This window comes from Oryctolagus cuniculus, chromosome 15, assembly GCF_051225735.1.
Source record: "Oryctolagus cuniculus isolate XC-2025 breed Fujian yellow rabbit chromosome 15, ASM5122573v1, whole genome shotgun sequence".
In the NCBI taxonomy this organism is placed as follows: domain Eukaryota; kingdom Metazoa; phylum Chordata; class Mammalia; order Lagomorpha; family Leporidae; genus Oryctolagus; species Oryctolagus cuniculus.
The window spans coordinates 8,048,218-8,067,048 of NC_142881.1; the positions used below are offsets into that span (position 1 = coordinate 8,048,218).

The window sequence follows — 18,831 nt, forward strand, 5'->3', positions numbered from 1 at the left end:
GCCAGCGCCTCGGGGCCTCGCCGCAGCGCCCGGGGGCGTGGCTTCGGCCCGCCCCGCCCCACCCCGCCCCGCGCCGCGCGCCGGCCCCTCACACACCTTCCTAGGCCCCGCCCCCATCGCCTACGGCGCTCCCGGAGAGTCATGCAGCGGCCTCCTCCGCTTCGCCCTCCGCCGGGCTCGCGCGAGACTTGAGCGGCGCAGGGGGGCGGGAAGGGAACCGGAGACACAACAAACATGGCGGCGACGGTGACGAAGACGGCGGCGACGGCGACGGCGGCGGCGGCGGCGGCGGCGGCAGCGTTGACCGAGGTGGTGGGGGTCACTCGGTGTGGTGGTCAGGAGGTGGGTAGCTGGCTGCGGCCCGGACGGCGGCGACGCGGCGGAGCAGGGCGGATGCGAAGGCGCGGCGGGATGCGGGAGAGCCGGGTTCGCGGCGGGCCGGCGGACCCCGCCCGAGCCTCAGCCCGAGCCGGCGAGGTCGGGCGTGGCCCGCAGTGGGGCAGGGTCACGACCCGGGCGGTTCGCGGCGCCCGCGGCCGCCGGGGCCTGGTCGGGCAGGAGCTCGGAGGCTGCGGGGGCTGCCCGCGGCTCCCACAGGTGGTTGTGCGGGGGGCGCCCTCCCGGGCCCCGGGGGCGCGGGTCCGCCCGGCGCCTGCTCCCGGCGCTGCGGACCTGGCGAGGATGCCGCCCCGACGGGGTCCGGGCTGCCGGCCGCGAGGGCTCGCGGAAGCGTCGCCTTCATCCCGCGACCCGGTCTGATTCGCTGCTCCCGCACCGCGCGCGGAGCCGGGGGACGCGGAGCCGGGGAGGCCCTTGCGGGCCAGGACCTGCCGCGGTGCGTTCGGGGCTTCCCGGGGACCGGGGTCTGCGGCTGGCCGTGTGCTGGCTGGCACGAACGCTCGGCCCCTGTCGCGTCCTCCTAATGTGCTGACCAGAGCCGGAAAGGCTAGATTGCGAGAGCTCAGAAAATTGGGTTTAAGAGAAGCAAAACTTTCTTAAAATTTTTTTTTCAAAGAACATTTGGACTACCAAGTTCTAGATTCCATTTAATTTCGATGACTGCCGAGCCTCCATCACAGACAGAAATGAAGATATTCCCGAGAGCTGAATTGAGGCATTAGGGGTTCTTACCCCCTAGTGGTCGAGTGTGAACCCGAAAACCTCTTTCGCGTTAAGATAGAATACATTAAAGACCAGAACCCGGCGTGCCTGGTTGGGTGTGCATGGAGGGTTTTTATTTTAACCGTCTCCTACAGATATTTTCCCATGCAAATCTGATGCATTGCTTTTATGCCACTGTGGCTGTTCAGCAGGACTCGGCTTGACCCTTTTGTAAGTACTGTGAACAAATGCGTGAATTCAGAAAGACGTGAAAAATTTGCCAAGGATTAGATTTTTTTTAAAGACTTATTTATTTATTTATTTGAAGGGCAGAGTTCCAGAGAGACAGAGGCAAAGAGAGAGGGAGAGAAAGACAGAAGTGTTCCATCTGCTGGTTCACTCCCCAGTTGGCCGCAGCAGCCAGAACTGTGCCGACCTGGAGCCAGGAGCTTCTTCCGGGTCTCCCACGTGGGTGCAGGGGCCCAAGGCCTTGGGCCATCTTCTACTGCTTTCCCAAGCACCTTTGCAGGGAGAGGGATCAGAAGTGGAGCAGCTGGGACTTGAACCTGCGCCCATACTGGATGCCGGCACTGCAGGCGGCGGCTTTACCCGCTACGCCACAGCCCCAACCCCAAGAATAAAGTCCTCAGGCGACCATCAGTGGAGAGGTGGTAACTGCCTCGAGTGACCCTGTGTAGTTGTGACTTTGCTGTCTGTCAGCTTAGGTTTCTTTTCGGCTAAAGCACTGGTAAGGTTGGCATGTGATTTTATTGTCTTATTAAACCTTTCTGCTAATTGAGTTTTTGTTTCAGCGTGTTTGATTTGTGGTGTGTTTTTCTTTGCAGACCTCTGTGTGGCTTTTCAATTTTAGTTCAGATTCCCTCCACGGCCTTTTGTAGTCCCTTGGTGTATCTGCAGAGTAAATTTCAATTTCCTCAATGTTGGAGTGGCAAGAAAAAGGAACTGATTTGGGGTGAAAAGGTTAGATCGTATAACTCCTCTTTTAGATTTCTTCCAACATGATTTTATTTCTGTCTTACATTATGTTCTCAAAGTCTCATTCCTTTCTGTCTTCAGAGAGCTTTTGACACTCGTGAAATCTGGGAAAGGCCATGCCACTCCGTTCAGATGGGGCCTCACCTCCGCTCACAGTATTTGTGGCAGTGACTGTAGTTCTCCGCCTGTAGAAGCAACGCAACTCTTGAACTCTGCTCACTTTCTACCTGCAGGACTGCCTCAGCCCACATGAAGTTGCTGTATAAGTTAGCCGCTGAGCAGTCCTCCTGTGTCGTGACCATTAAACACTTTTCCAAGGAAAGCTAATCAGTGAAACACAGTCTGCTGTTTGCCCATCACAGTTTCAAATTTCTCCCATAGTTTATTAAAAGTGGATTGTGGGAGGAGGGTAGATTGAAACCTCCTCTCCGGTTCCCTGTTGTGTTCTCTTTCATAGTTGTGGTTGCCCTCTAGTTCACGTCTTGCTGCCTCTGTTCTAAGCAAGTTAGCTCCTGGTTAAGAAGACTCTGTGTGTGTGTATACGCATGTATTGATCGACAGCTTCCCATTCATAATTTGAGACTAAAGAAAAATCAGAAGACTTCTTACAGGATAAATCCTTTATCAGAAACTAAGGAAGTAGCTCAAATTACTGCTTGAATGTATAGAGGTTTTCATGTTCTTTTGGGCTATTAAAGCTTAATTCTCAAGTCTTTTTCCTCCTGTAGCCGCTGGTTGTTTTATAAAGGCATGGTTTTTGAGCTTCAGATGGATGGTTTGTGGGGAGCTATTGGCATAAAATAACGTATGCATACTCCAGCCAGTTTCTCTTTAACCTGCACCCCTGGAGGTCCATGCTAGACTCAGCCTAATGTAGTGACAGTACCCACCAGAAGGACTCTAAGGATCACCAAGTCTGGTTGAGATGATTGGATGTCTGTCCTGATTCAGGCTGCTGTAACAAATTACTGTAGGCTGTGTGGTGTGAACCAGCGTTTCCCGTGGTTCTGGGACTGGGAGGTGTAGGACCCTGGCAGCGTCAGCGCCGGCTTCCTGGTTGTGTCTGCCCTGGCAGAGAGGAAGCAGGTTCTCCGTGTTCGTTCTTACAGGGCACTTAGCCCATGCAGAGGGCTCCACCCCACCCCAATACCATCATGTTGGGGGATAGGATTTCAGCATACACATTTTGGGGGACACAGACATTTAGTTCAGGAAGGAGTGGATCCGGCTTGGAATACACCACCCAGATCTGTAGTGACGCTGGAGAATGCTAGTTTCTTTTCTGATGACACGATTTTGCACACTGAAATTTTGTGTAAGTAATTTGTGACTAACAAGTTGCAAGGTATTGCATTCATGGCTAGAATAATATCACTAGAGAAAAAAATATGGTTTGCTGATTTCCTAAAGTAGATAATTATGCTGTGTTCACAAGGGTTTTAGGCTTTATCAGTGGCTTTGAGGAAACTTTGGATATCAGTTGATTTGTGGAGTTCTTAGATTTAGCCTTCAGTCCTGAGACTGTACTAAGACAGGAAAATGGTTTGAACAGAAGACCTTTTTATAACAAGAAGTCTTCTGTAGTTTCAGAATTAGTTTTTTTTTTTTTTTTTTTTTTTTTTAAGATTTATTTATTTATTTGAAAGGCAGAGTAATGGAGATGGGGGGGCGAGATCTTTCATCTGCTGGCTCACTCCCCCATTTGGAGAGCAGTGGCCGCAGTGACCGGGCCTGGGCCAGGCTGGAAGCAACCTGCACCTCCATCCTGGTCTCCCATATTGGTGGCAGGGCCCCAAGCACGTGGGCCTGTTGCTTTCCCAGGCAGGGAGCTGGACGGGACGTGGAGCAGCCGGGGCTGGAGCCGGCACTCCTATGAGTTGCTCAGCTGGAGGCCTACCGCACTGCGCCATGGTGCCAGCTCAGATGTGGTGTTCTTTTCCCATGTATCTGCTTTCAGAGTTTGACTTGAGATGGAGAAAGCTATGTTTTCAGATGAGGAGTCCGCATAGACTTCAGCTCCTGAATTCTTGGCTCTGTCCCACCTGGAGCTCTGTCGGGCCGTGTGCTTGCTGTGTGTGGGCAGCTGGGATGCAGCTGGAGAGGTCAGCGGGCACTTAGAACGCTTGCAGAGGAAACGACACCCATTGGTGCCTCAAGACTGTCAGCCAGGTCGGCAGCTTCGGTTTCTGGTCTGAGCCTCCTTCGTGTTGACAGTGTGCCTCTCTCTTTGGTACCCTTTTTTGCTTCCCCAGGTCCATCATGCACTATGACTGAAAACCAGCATACAGTTTACGGCAGGGAACACAGTGCAGCTCATAGTGTGACAATGTGATACTAGTCGGAACTGTCAAAATATGCCAGCCAGCGTCTGTAATTAGGTTCATTTGTGTTCTTAAACTTGGGATGAATGTGGAAAAATGCCACTTTCTTCTGCTTGCTCACTGACAGTCCAGTGTATCTGCTGCACTGTCACATGTTGTGCTGTAGCAGCGTGATGCTTCTAATCAAGATGTGGTGAGGTTTTTGCTTATTGAGGCCTGTCAAGTACATTCAGTGGAAACAGATGAGTTTTTATATGGATTGACAGGCAAGAAGTGATGCTGAGTTACCGTGTATGTCTTGTGGTTTCTTTCTTAATTTTTATAATTAGAACATAGGCAATCTGTAGGGCCTTACAATTTAAAAAATAATTTCCTGGTTTTTATTCTTTTCCACTGGAGCTGACTAGTTTGTTTTCTAACCAAAGAGCAAAATTTAAAGAACAAGTAATCAGCAGAGTCAACTATAGGCACACAACACAACAGTACAGAATCAGTTCAAGGAAACCTGGGCGTTTTGTGGTTTTTAATGAGTCCCCCCAAAATGCCTGTGTTGGAAACTTCATCCCCCATTCATGTGTTAATGGTGTTTGGAGGCAGCCCCCTGGGAGGCCATTGGAGTGGTCTGAGGTCCTGAGGGTGGGCCCAGTGATGGTCTTAGTGGTTTTGTGAGAAGGGAGACTTGAGCCAGCAGCCTGCTCGGGCCGTGTGGCGCCCAGTGCCGTGTTCTGATGCAGTAAGAAGGCCTTCAGTGGGTGCTCTCGGGCTTTCTAGCCTCGGAACTGAATGCTCGGAAACCTCTGTTCCTTGTGAATTACCAGTCTGTGGTATTCAGCAAGAAGACAGATTAAGATCAGGAGATGGAGGGGGTGGATGAGACAGACTGATCCAAAGCTAACAGTAATCCATAAAATTGATAAAGGTCTGCCAGACAAAAGCAGGGATTTACAGAGTTGGCCTAAAAGTAAAGTAAAAAGAGACAAGTTTAGGAAATTGCTAATTGGGGTGTACGAATTAATGAGATTTAGATGGTTTCATTGTAACAAAGGGACAAGTAGAAGCGCAGAATATTTTGCAGCCAAGCTGATGAACTGATAGAACAAGAAAAAATACTTTGAGACGTTGAAGGATTCCTTAATCCGAAGTATAACCTTTTTTTTTGCTGCAAAAATAATTATTAGAAAAATAATTATCATTGAGAGCCTACCATATGGTGGTGTGTTTTTTTTGTTTGTTTTTTTTTGTTTTTTTTATAGGCAGAGTGGATAGTGAGAGAGACAGACAGAGAGAAAGGTCTTCCTTTGCCGTTGGTTCACCCTCCAATGGTCGCCACGGCCAGCGTGCTGCGGCCGGCGCACCGCGCTGATCCAAAGCCAGGAGCCAGGTGCTTCTCCTGGTCTCCCATGGGGTGCAGGGCCCAAGGACTTGGGCCATCCTCCACTGCCTTCCCAGGCCACAGCAGAGAGCTGGCCTGGAAGAGGGGCAACCGGGACAGAATCCGGCGCCCCGACCGGGACTCAAACCCGGTGTGCCGGTGCCGCTAGGTGGAGGATTAGCCTATTGAGCCGCGGCGCCGGCCCATATGCTATTCATGATGAGAGATACTTTACATACCCTTACCTGTAAAACTTAAGATAGCATTGACAGTAGGTAGTATTATCCCATTTAAAAAAAAAAAAAAACTGATTTATTTATTCTAAAGGCAGAGTTACAGGAAGAGGGAGAGAGGGAGAGAGAGAGAGATCTTCCATTAGCTAGTTCACTCCCCAAATGGCTACAGCAGTCCTCAAAAGGCTGGGCCAAGCTGAAGCCAGGAGCCAGGAGCTTTATCTGGGTCTCCATGTGGGTGCAGGGGTCCAAGTACCTGGACCATCTTCTGCTGCTTTCCTTATTATCATTTTATAAAATGGGAAACTAAGATTGAGAGCAGTCCTTTCCTGTTCCAAAACTTAAAGTTGGCGAGCTTGGCCTCACACCACAATATTCTGTTTATTCACAGGACAGACTTTCAGTAGTCTCAGCTTTCTAGAAAATAGTGAGAGCTACAGTAATAATGATAATTTTCAAAAACCCCTGGATGGCTTCTAAGAAGGGAGTAAAGAACTATTCCCAAAGAGCTGTATTAAGGTGAGAATTTAGTCAAGGTCCTTACTTGCCTAACTGTGTTCAGGACAGAGAACTGATTGCGTGTAAGGAGAGAGGAAGACAAGAATAAACCAAACACACCAGTCTGGGACCAGAAAACGACAAACAGCAGTGTTCTTCACTGTTCTTGAGGGTGTCCCACGTAATCAAAGGGTGGTCTGTCTGCAGAGGACTTCCGGCTAAGTCAGAGTAGAAGTTTTGATTCCTTAAAAGTTGATCAAGTGTTTGTGAACTGGGAAATGTGCTTTTGTGGAAACTCCTCATTGCTCAGGCCCCAGTCCTGTCACTTACACGCTTGGGTTGAGAAGGACCCAGAGCAGTCGAGACATGCTTGAACGAGAAAAGAAAACACAGATGGAATTAAGTTACTGAGATAGGAAGACTTACTATTAAAACTGTATAGTATGGCTGCAAGAATAGGCAATAACAGAGTTTTCAGAATAGAGCTACGGGTCTAACCACCTGATTTCAAAAGGTGACACAGAGCCAGTAGAGAAAGGCTTGTCTGTCACATGCACATTGTTGGGAGCTGGAAATCTCCTTGAAAAAATGTTTTTCTCTACCTCACATCATACACAAAACTGAATTCCACATAAAAATATAGAAGGTAAAAAAATACTGAAACTTTTCAAAAGAAAATACAGAACATCTTCAAGGATTCCTTAATTAGGTCACAACTCTAAATAGAAAAAGTGGGTAGATTGAACTATATTAAGAACTTCTGTTCATCAAAAGTTAAAATTGAGAGATTGAGAAGGCAGCCGCAGAGTGGAAGAAGGTACTGAAAATGCTTAGAACACACATATCTATTAAAGAACTCATATCCAAGAATGTCATAAAGAACTCTTACGTGTTAGAAAAAGACAACCCAATAGAAAACGATAAATTAAGCAGTTGTTACTAAAAAAGAGGTTGTCTAAATGACTTATTAACATATTAAAAAGTATACAACTTCATTAATCAAGAAACCAACAAATTATCACTGGTGTAATTCCAACACTCACCCGCTAGAATGATTAAAATCAAAAAGGCAAAAAATACCCAAGTACTGATGAGGATATGGAACAGCAGAACTCCTGTTCACCCCGTGGGAGTATAAATTGGTGTACTCACTGAGAAATTATTTGGCATTATTTAATGCTAAATATATGTGTACCCTTTGACCCAACAATTTCATTTCATTCCTGTACAACCAACAGAAATGTGTGCATAGTTAACCAGTAGATGTGTGGTTTATAGAAACTTTACTCACAACAGCCGAATGAGTTCAGGGATTCTGGAGCAGTACAGCTGGATAAATTAGTGTTATTAATTGTAGCACGGTCATGCATACTTCAGTGAAATGAAAATGAACAAATTTTAGCTGCATGTAACAATATAGATGACTCTCACCATCAAAATGTTGAATGACAGAGCCAGAGGTTTGTAGTGTACAATGGACAAAACTGATCAAATGTCAGCAGCAGGTTGGTGATAACCCTTGGCAGGGCCGCAGGGGCTGGACTGGAAGGGCACACATGGGGCTGACTCCAGGGACGTGTTCACTTTGTGATGACTCATTGAGCACCACCCTTAATGTGCTTTTTTTGGACATATGCTAAATTTAAAAGAAAAGTTAAACATATGTGTTGAGAAGAGTGTAATCATTAACTTTAGGTGACTATTATTGGCTATAAAGATGACATTTTTTAAAATGGAAAATGACTCATTAAATAGGAAATTTTAGCATAGTATATAATTAAGGAGAATCATATTCATTTGCATAAGATATTTTTACTGGAAGAAAAGATCTTTGTCCCCCAGGTATAGTTTCCTTCATCTTGTTCTTAGTGAAGAACTTTCTGTTTATTTGATTTGTGATTTTGGACCAGAAACCTACATGAGGACCATGTGTGATTACAAAATCTCACAAGGGACTTTTCCCCTCTACACCAGTATCAGAGGTTTTTTTCCTCCATTTTTCCCCTTCCAGTGTGTGTGTGTGTAGGATGATGGGTGGTAGAGGCGATGATTTGGATACTTCTAGAGCAGGGGTTGGGACACAATGGGTTGCAGGCCAAATCTGCCTGTTTTTGAAAAGATAATTTTATTGAAAATGGCCACAAATGCTTCTTGACTTATGATGGTATTGGGTCAGGAAACTCACTGTAAATTGAAAATACAGTAAGTTAAAAATGCATTTAATCCATGTAGCCAACCGAGCCTCCTGGCTTTGCAACGCGGCGCACTGCAGACAATTGGTCGATTCCCCTGGTGATCGGGGGCTCTGGGAATGTAGTCACTGCCCTACCCAGCATCAGGAGGGACCCTCACAGTGATAGCAATGGCCTGGGGAAAGGTCCAGCCTCAGAACTTGAAATGTGCCTTCTACTGAACGCATGTGCCTTTTGCACCATTGTAAAGTTGAAAACGTGTCTGTCACTGCAGCAGAGCCTGAAGTATTTACCCTTTGGCCCTTGAGGAAAATGTTGCCACTCCCGCTTGTTAGACCACCTATTTCTAGACTGCTGGCTCATTCATGTGAGCACTGAGCTAAGAGCTTTTGGTGGTAGTCGCTAGCTGTATGTGGCTATTCCAACTTAATTAACCAAGAGAAAAAAATTGAAAATAATTTGTATAAACCACTTTTCAAGTGCACGGTAGCTACATGTGGCAAGTAGCAGCTGTGATGGGCAGCGTGTGCACCATCAGGGAAGATCTCCCTGACTGGGCTGTGGGGTTTCTTGACTGTTTCCTTCACTGTGCACGCTCATTTCTTTCATCTAGGCTCATTTTCTCTCTCTAATTTGTATCCATCCTCTGTGCCTAAGTTTAATTATTAAATGTGTTTACTTTCTCCCATTCTGTGAGTGTCTTCATGTCTTCATTAGTTTACCAGGAAGATTATAAGATATTTAAAGGAATTGGTGTATTCTGTTTCTCTGTATAATGCCTTGCACAAAATAGTTTTTGTTACTGTTGCTATTGTTTTTGTTATGTACTACATCTCCCTAAATAACATAAAATTATTTCAGTTTCTTTTCTAGGTATAACAAACTGTAAACTTGAAAAAAAAAACAAACAAACAAACAAGCGAGCAAAGATGGGTGAGAAGAAACCAGAGCCACTGGACTTCGTGAAGGACTTCCAGGAGTACCTGACCCAGCAGACCCACCACGTGAACATGATCTCTGGATCAGTGAGTGGGGACAAAGAAGCCGAGGCTCTTCAGGGAGGTAGACTGATCTCGATGCTATTACACCCTTCTCATCTGCGTTTTCTGCATGTTCTTATGCTGTGTGTAGTTAGTTATCCGTAGGGTGGAGACCGTTCACTAATGGAAATCATTCTGTTCTGTTTTTCCCTGGAGAGATACAGGGCATCCCCCTGCCTCCATCTTTAAACCTGTTGTTGACTTTTGACTGGAGGAGAGACTAACATGGTCCAGCCATGGGTTCCAGTCTTGCTGGCAGATCAGGGCTTCTAAGTCGAGGTTCCCTGTTCTCAAGGGTCTCAGCTAACGGTGAGCTTGAGGAACCCAGAAGGGATCAAACAGCAGCCTCGTGACACCAAGTATTCAGCCATTGGGAAATGTGGGTTAGACCCGACACCAAACTAGGAGTCTCTAGGATGACCGTGTACATCCATCTGAGGAGAGAAACTAGGTTAGAGAAAACAGCAGCCTGTTTGAGCCTGCTGGGGTAGTAACGTGTGTCTGGTTTGCTAATCACCCACAGATTGGGAATACATTTTTAAACCTGGCTCAGAGATTAGCAAACTGCAGCCTACAGCCTGTGGGCCTCATCTGGACTGCTGTTTTCTACAAGCTAAGAGTGGTTTGGTATCTTAAAATGCCTGAAAAAAAAAATCAAGAATAATGCCATTACATATGAAAATTGAAATTTAACTTCAGTTCCATCAATAAAGTTTATTGGAATACAGCATACTTGCTGGTTTACATATTTTCTATGGCTGCTTTTATGCCACAACAGCAGAGCTGAGTAGTTGTTATAGAAACCAGATGGCACACAAAGCCAGAAGTGTTTAGTTTCTCACCTCTGTAGAAGCTTGCTGATCCCTGACAGTAGGGACCAGGCATCACCCAGGAGCCTGTTAGAAGTGCAGAACACCAGGCCCACCCTAGATCTAGTGCATCAGAATCAATTTTAATAAGATCCTCATAATTTTAATAATTCATACACAATCAAAACTTGAGACTCATTGGGCTTGGGAAAGCAGTGAGAGGAAGGCGCCTTGTCCTGCCGGTACAGTGGCCTAGTTGGATATTGGACTTACCCAACCAGCAGAATCACTTGTCTTCTTCTGGGGAGGGGGAGGTGAAACAGTGGAGCCGGGCTTGAATTAGGGGACAGTACTGCTGCCTCCTGAGTTGAAGCAGAGTTCCTTTCCCAGGAAGCTGTAGGAATAACAGTTCTCTTCCTAATGCCAAGTGTACGGGTGCCTTGAGTGGGCCTCAAGAGGTCAGAGGTGTCCCCCACAACTTTGACTCCTTCAGAGCACCTGCCCTTTCAGTGTCTCTATATGACGATGTCGCCACATTAGATTAAAAGTAAACAACCAGGCTCTAAGACGCTCTGAATTTAGAATCCTAATGTTCATGCACAATGTTTTTCTTTTTAGCTTAATTAGAATTTTAACTCCTAAATGTAGTGCAGTGGAGGTGTGAAAAAATGAATCACTCTAGGCTACAGTGAACTGAGTTAGGGCTTCAGGGGGATTATGACTGCCAGTTATTAGTTGTAGGGATGGCTAGAGTCCCCAGCACTTGAGTGTGACTGTGCCATCACTCCTAATGAGACTCTCTATTCCTTTCTGTCTCCTCACCTGTTTTCTTCAAAGCATGTTGAAGACTGCTAGGATTTACGTAGAGGTACCTGGAGGTTCCCCTGTACAAGGTTCTGCAATTCTGCTTTTATACAGAATTAGCCTCAGCTCAGAAAGTGTGTGATGCTTTATGAATTGACGTTTTGTGGGAAGTGCACTGTCAGTTTATCAAAGATTTTCAGCCACTTAAGACTAAAATGCTAAATTGAGTTGACTCTGAGATGCATAATTTCTTCTGCTACACTTGTTTATAGCTGGAACAGAGGGTGACCAAAATGGACTTGATCACCCGTCTGTCGAAGTCTCTCTGGATGAAAACTCAGGAATGTTAGTAGACGGGTTTGAAAGGACGTTTGATGGGAAGCTTAAGTGTCGGTACTGCAACTATGCCAGCAAAGGAACCGCCCGGCTCATCGAACATATTAGAATCCACACAGGTAATGCAGAAACTACTGGAGAGGCATTGCTTTAGGGCTGGAGAGGGGCCAAGGAGGCAGGTTGGTGTGTTGTGCAAGTGTTGAATACGTGGAGAAGTGATTCTTTTTTTTTTTACAAAGAATGACAGCAGACAGGTGGGAGGGAGGGAGGCCCTTGGAGAGCTTTCCTTGCCTTAGCCATTCTGTGGCTCGATCCAGATAACTTCTCCCCATCATCTGCCTCTCAGATTGGAGAGGCAAATGCTGAAGGCAGTGTGAAGGGGTCACGTTTTTATCTTTATCCTCACCAGCTTGTTCCAGTTGCAGAAAGGGGAAAAAGTTCTGTGCGGTGGCAGACTGCTGCTAACCTCAGTTCTCACCAGAGCTGTCCCCTCTTCTGAGAAACCTCCCTGACTCTCGTCCCGGCCCCTCCCAAGAGCAGACCAGGGGTCATCCTCTGTGCCCATGCACCCCGTGCTCACATGTCATACAGTGGTGGTGGCCTGAACACCTCTCAGGGACAGGGACTGTGACGAGGCCAGCGTTGTATGTACCCCCAGAGCTTCACAGGGCATCAGGCACTCTTGAATGACTCCAAACCTCATGTTGCAAATGTGCATTTTACATACCTGGGAGTCTTCAGCTAACAGTGCTAATAACTAAAATTGTTAGTTCTGGCAGCTGAGGAGTTGCAAGGTATGGAAGTGTTGGCGGTTTTGAAGGAACACTTTGCATCATTCATACTTGGATGAGTACTAGTTATAGCATTCCTTTTTGCCATTGGTTCACCCTCCAATGGCCGCCACGGCCGGCGCGCTGCAGCCGGCGCACCGTGCTGATCCGATGGCAGGAGCCAGGTGCTTCTCCTGGTCTCCCATGGGGTGCAGGGCCCAAGGACTTGGGCCATCCTCCACTGCACTCCCAGGCCATAGCAGAGAGCTGGCCTGGAAGAGGGGCAACCGGGACCGAATCCGGTGCCCCAACTGGGACTAGAACCCAGTGTGCCAGCGCCGCAAGGCGGAGGATTAGCCTATTGAGCCACGGCGCTGGCTCGTACTTGGATGAGGAGGCCCGTTTTGATTTTTGAGTTTTCTATTTCATATTAGGACTTTTATTTTTTTTCCTGAGGACAGGGTATGCGTATTTGTTTCTCTAAATATGTATGGAAAAGAGTTTATGTGTAAATGTTTACATGGTTAAGTTACTCTGAGACATACTGTTGATAAAAATAATAATTAAGATTGATTTATTTACTTGACAAGCAGAGTTACAGAAAGAGAGGGAGAGACATAAACATACCTTATGTTGTTTCACCCCTCAAGTGGCCGCAACAGCCAAAGGGAGGAGCCTGGAACTCCGTCTTGGTCTCCACGTGGGCGGCAGCTGCTCAGACACTCAGGCCATCCTGTGCTGCTTTCCCAGGCCATTTGCAGGAAGCTGGATTGGAAGTGGAGCAGCCAGGACTTGAACCAGTGCCCACGTGGGGTGCTGACATTGCAGCTGGCAGCTTAACACTGCATCCCAGCGCTGGCCCCTGATAAAATCATTTATATGTAGGGAATCACCTACAGTAGTAGTATATGGATTATTTATTTATTTATTTATTTATTTTGACAGGCAGAGTGGACAGTGAGAGAGAGAAAGGTCTTCCTTTTTGCCGTTGGTCCACCCTCCAATGGTCGCCACGGCCAGCGTGCTGCGGCCGGTGCACCGCGCTGATCCAAAGCCAGGAGCCAGGTGCTTCTCCTGGTCTCCCATGGGGTGCAGGGCCCAAGCACTTGGGCCATCCTCCACTGCACTCCCTGGCCACAGCAGAGAGCTGGACTGGAAGAGGGGCAACCGGGAAAGAATCCGGCGCCCCTACCGGGACTAGAACCCAGTGTGCAGGTGCCGCAGGCGGAGGATTAGCCTATTGAGCCGCGGCACTGGCCAGTATATGGATTATTATAGAGTATTGCTGTCGGTTGTACTATTTCTTTTCCCAAATGCCAGTTGAAGCCATAGCAGTTTTCTTTTTTATAAATGTATTTGCAAGTTACACACACACACAGAATTTTCCATCCTCTGGTTCATCTTCAAATGGCTGCAAAACAGCCAAGGCTGGACCAAGCCAAAGCCAGGAGCCGTGAGCTTCATCTGGGTCTCCCATGTGGGTGCAGGGCCTCAAAGACTTGGGCCATCTTCTACTGCTTTCCCAGGTTCACTAACAGGGAGCTGGATTGAAAGTGGAGTACCCAGTACTTGAACTGGTGCCCATGTGGGATGCTGGCACTGGAGGTAGTGGCTTAACCTATTAGGTCACAACACTGGCTCCAACAATTTTCATACAATACTGGCTAGTAGAATATATATTTGCATTTCAAATTGTTGCTAGTGGGGCCGGCATCGTGGCATAGTGGGTTAATCCTCCGCCTGCGGTGCTGGCATCCCATGTGGGCGCCGGTTCGAGTCCCAGCTGCTCCTCTTCCGATCCAGCTCTCTGCTGTGGCCTGGAAAAGCAGTGGAGGATGACCCAAGTCCTTGGGCCCCTGCGCCCACATGGGAGACCGGAGGAAGCACCTGGCTCCTGGCTTTGGCTGGGCATAGCTCCAGCTGTTGTGGCCGTCTGGGGAGTGAACCAATGGAGGGAAGACCCCTGTCTCTGTCTCTCCCCCTCACCGTCTGTAACTCTACCTCTCAAATAAATAAATTTTTAAAAAAATCGTTGCTAATGAGTTCTTAACCTTTATTTTAGTTTGTAGGTTTCTTTACAAATTTTAATAATCTTATGCAGTGTGAATTTTTGAAAAGCATTTTTGATTCCAAATCTAATGAATGGACAGACATGAAGCTTGCCATAAATGAGCTACTGCTGCAGTTTCTCCCACATCTTTCTTTTTACACAGGAGAGAAACCTCATAGATGTCACTTATGTCCATTTGCTTCTGCCTATGAGCGCCACCTGGAAGCCCACATGCGTTCCCATACTGGAGAAAAACCGTACAAGTGTGAACTGTGCTCCTTCCGCTGCAGCGATCGAAGTAACCTGTCCCATCACCGCAGGCGCAAGCATAAAATGGTGCCAATTAAAGGTACGAGGTCTTCCTTAACCAGCAAGAAGATGTGGGGGGTTCTACAGAAGAAAACAGGCAATCTGGGGTACAGCAGAAGAGCACTGATCAACTTAAGTCCACCTTCCATGGTGGTTCAGAAACCAGACTACCTTAACGACTTTACCCACGAAATCCCAAATATCCAGACTGACTCCTACGAAAGTATGGCGAAGACCACACCAGCCGGTGGCCTCCCAAGGGACCCCCAGGAGCTCCTGGTCGATAACCCTCTGAGTCAGCTCTCGACACTAGCGGGACAGTTGCCCAGCTTGCCACCGGAAAACCAAAACCCGGAGTCCCCGGAGGTCGTCCCCTGCCCCGACGAGAAGCCTTTCCTGGTGCAGCAGCCCTCTGCACAGGCGGTAGTTTCCGCCGTGTCAGCAAGCATTCCCCAGAGCTCCTCTCCCACAAGCCCTGAACCTCGGCCATCCCATAGTCAAAGGAACTACAGTCCAGTGGCCGGTCCGAGCAGCGAACCAAGTGCCCACACGAGTACTCCGAGCATAGGAAACAGCCAGCCAAGCACTCCAGCCCCAACCCTGCCGGTCCAGGACCCTCAGCTTCTGCACCACTGCCAGCACTGTGACATGTACTTCGCAGACAACATCCTTTACACCATCCACATGGGATGTCATGGGTATGAAAACCCTTTCCAGTGCAACATATGTGGATGCAAATGCAAAAACAAGTATGATTTTGCCTGTCATTTTGCAAGAGGGCAACATAACCAACACTGATTGGAACATGAGCACATAATGTTTTATTGGGTTTTGCCTTTTTGTCTTTTGTACCTTGGTTGTTTTTGTTTTGTTTGGTCATTTCTAATGTCTGCTGATTTAAGGTTCATACATTATATTTATAGAATATTGCAAATTTGACAATGGAAAAATTTTCCCCGATTTTTTCCCATAGAAATCTGGTTTGGTCATTTATGTGTTAGCATAGTACATTGATGTCTGTTTTTTCCTTTTGTTTAGATGTAAGAATTGGAGTGCAGTCATAACCTTATTAGGTGTTCATTTAAATTTCCTACATTTCTGATCCGTAAAGACTCTGGGCTTATTCATACTCCTGATATTTCAGTATGTAATTGCAGCTAAAATGCTATTTCTGCCATATTTCAAAATTGAGAGAGTAAGTTATTTTCTCTTACAAGATGTTACAGTTTATTTCAGTATTTAATAGAGAAATTGCCCTTAATAAGGTTGCTTCTAACTGAAATGCTTTTTGGTTCACAAACCTTAAGTTGAATCAGTTTCATTTCAGGTGATAATAAAGCTATTTCAGTGTAGTAAATCTTTTTTCTACAAGAGGAAATATAAAACTATGTCACAAAAGTTCTACAAGGAAAAACTCAAGACTTTAAGTTGAAAATGGTGTTTATTCAAATTTAGTTTAACCACACAGGCGTTATTCATTTTTTTTAATACTAACAGTTTATTCTTAAAACGACAGGTAAACACACGAGCGTGCTAGATACCTTCTCTTTCCTTTCCGTTTGAACCTTTCATGTCATCCTTCTGACAGCGTTAGTTCAGGTGAGGGTAATAACTATAGTGAGAATCTGTTATCCTGTTTCTTTGATGACCAAAGAGGTACAGTGGAAGTCACCATCTTATTAAATGCAGTCCTTCCTAAAAAAAAAAACTCTGAAGTTTCCTTTCTCTACCTTCTATCCGTTTATTGTCATAATTTCCAAGAAAAGGTGGATGTGGAAATGCATGGGAAAGTGCGGAGAGGTCTACGTACAGAAAGGAGAGCCTGTGTGCGCAGAGGTTCCCATCTCCGTCAGAGTGAGCCATCGAAAATGCTGAGTCCAGACTGCTGCTGCTTCGCAGCTGTACCACTCTCCACGCGCGGTGACAGTGCTGTGTGGAGCGGAACTGTGGCCTTAGCAGGAAAGGATGAGAAGTTGTGAAAGTGGATATAAAATTTATTTAAACATGGTATTCGATTTGTTCATAAAATAAGACTTGCTAAATAAATCTAGGGTAACTCATTTTGAGTAGGAGGCTATTGTTTTTATATTGTATAATAACTAGCTTACTTTGAAAGTTGGTCAAATAAAATAACTGTTATTAACTGTTGGTTTCTGTGTACTTTGCAAAAGTCCTGTTTTAAATTTGACTCATATCTTGAAAATAGTAATTGGCTTCTTAAAGAGAATCCCAGCTATTAAGCATTTATTAACCAAAAAGGACCTCTGCGGTTACAGGAAAGAAAAAGGAAATGTTGATGGTATACGCCCATAGAACCCAAGTGCCAAGATGATGACCCTCCACCCTTCCCCGGTGCTGGAGCACAGACGAGGTCCTGCGTCGCAGCTGGGGTGGAGAGCAGCATCCAGGACGCTCTCTCCAGACTGGAACTCCCTTCCCTGTCACGCCTTGTGGGTCTGAGTGCACAGTTGTCCTGCCCTGTGGTTACATCACAGCTCAGATCCGTTGTGGTGCATCAGTTTCCAGATGTGTAACTTGGCTCTAGTGCTTACTGGTTGCCAGAAACAGGTTGTCATTTGGAAGCTTGCTTTCTTCTGTTTTATTCAAATAAAAGCAATACTCCAAAACAGAAAAAATAATTCATTAAGCGAAGAGGAAAACTCAGTAAAGCGGACATACTGACTGTACATCTTGGGCCAGACAGTGACAAAAGCATTTTTTTCCCCTAACAACTGAAGATGGATGTTTTGAGTTTTTTAACTTAAATATGGAAATTTTTCTTTCATGATTAGAAACTAGAATGTAATCTCCTGTTACTGAGAGAGCACAGTTAGTATTCCAAAGGTATCAATTCTGAAAAGCTACAATTGTAAATGCACTGAAACTTCGAAGGAAATCTACCTTAAACTTTCTTGGTATTGTACTTTTTGAAGAGTTTTATTTAAATTTTCCTTGAGTTAAATTCTGTATTTGGAAAAATGTTAGTACCTTCCCTTACATATTGAATGTTTCTCTCATTTTATTTTTAATCCAATATTTTATAGAAATGAGTTGTTGGGAAAAGTTTAACATGCACTATTTATAGTACTTTGCCATTAAAAGGCAATGTTGTGAAACTAAATTTATTTTTGTTCAGTGAACATAAGTTTAGATTTTTAAAGTTGGTAGATAATTTATCTTCACTGATATTTTTTTAAGAAACTGTGAAGAGATTAACAGGGAATAATTTTATTTCAGATTTTACTAATGTAGCTACCACTTCAGATTAAAGTAAAGGCAAGACTTTTACTTTGAAAAAATTCCATTTTATGTTCCTAGTACTATTTCATTTTAGAAATAAGTGTTTTGCCATTTGTCTGCAGAGTTGTTTGACAAAGGGAATATTACTAAAAGAAAAAACTCAGACATAAACCTCATTTTAAGTTCTATAAAAATATTTATCAAATGAATGTGTTGTGAAAGATGATTCCCTGCTAAGACTTTTGCTTTGTCTTAGAGAGTGTATGCTTTCTAGAACTTGTTTGTGTTAATAAGGACTTTGATGTAAAGAACATATTTTGTATGCGAAATTAAAACTTGCATTATTGTTAAATACACTATATTGTTTAGGGATTCCAGAAAGCAGTTTAATGCTAAAATAACTCTATCTAGTATGTAGTTCATATTGGGAATGAGCTTTGCTTTTGTAAAATACGAATAAAATAACACTTTCTAATGACCTCGATTTTTTTTTTTTGAATGTAAGACCCTTTTTTTAACTTACTGTCCAGTATGTACAGTGCTAATAGATTTTATAGCCCTGCTGGCTCCCATGAAAAGATCTATTACAACTGAGAGACGAGGACAGCTCCAGTATCAGCAACTCGTCTCCGTCCAGGTCCCCTTCAGTCAGGATCCATCTGAGGTGGCTGCTGTCCTCCCAGCCCTGCCCCGCCCCCAGGGTTCTGCCCTCAGTGAGGATGGCTGCTTCCCACCGTCGTCATCGTACAGCTGACAAGTG

The 18,831-nt window shown here is 45.7% G+C and overlaps 1 protein-coding gene across 5 annotated transcripts; it reads left to right on the forward strand.

Moving 5' to 3' along the window:
* Positions 1–107: 107 nt before the first annotated feature.
* IKZF5 (IKAROS family zinc finger 5) lies at positions 108–18,549 on the forward strand. 5 transcript variants are annotated; one of them, XM_008250249.5, is made up of 5 exons: positions 200–342; positions 1,947–2,082; positions 9,575–9,775; positions 11,639–11,821; positions 14,686–18,549. In XM_008250249.5, the coding sequence occupies exons 3-5, from the start codon at positions 9,643–9,645 to the stop codon at positions 15,627–15,629; spliced, it is 1,260 nt and encodes a 419-aa protein (XP_008248471.3). In that variant the 5' UTR covers positions 200–342; positions 1,947–2,082; positions 9,575–9,642; the 3' UTR covers positions 15,630–18,549. The 5 variants fall into 5 exon arrangements, with proteins under 5 accessions (XP_051693291.3, XP_008248470.3, XP_008248471.3 ...); XM_089313870.1 differs by having other exon boundaries at positions 205–342; positions 9,587–9,775; XM_070057101.2 differs by lacking the exon at positions 200–342 and adding an exon at positions 1,430–1,849.
* Positions 18,550–18,831: the final 282 nt, after the last annotated feature.

Excerpts from the sequence above, each read along its gene's own strand:
- IKZF5 (XM_051837331.3), top strand. The coding sequence starts at position 9,643 with ATGGGTGAGAAGAAACCAGAGCCACTGGACTTCGTGAAGGACTTCCAG. Across the intron at positions 9,776-11,638 it reads AGCCGAGGCTCTTCAGGGAG|CTGGAACAGAGGGTGACCAA; the intron begins GTAGACTGATCT and ends ACTTGTTTATAG. Across the intron at positions 11,822-14,685 it reads ACATATTAGAATCCACACAG|GAGAGAAACCTCATAGATGT; the intron begins GTAATGCAGAAA and ends CTTTTTACACAG.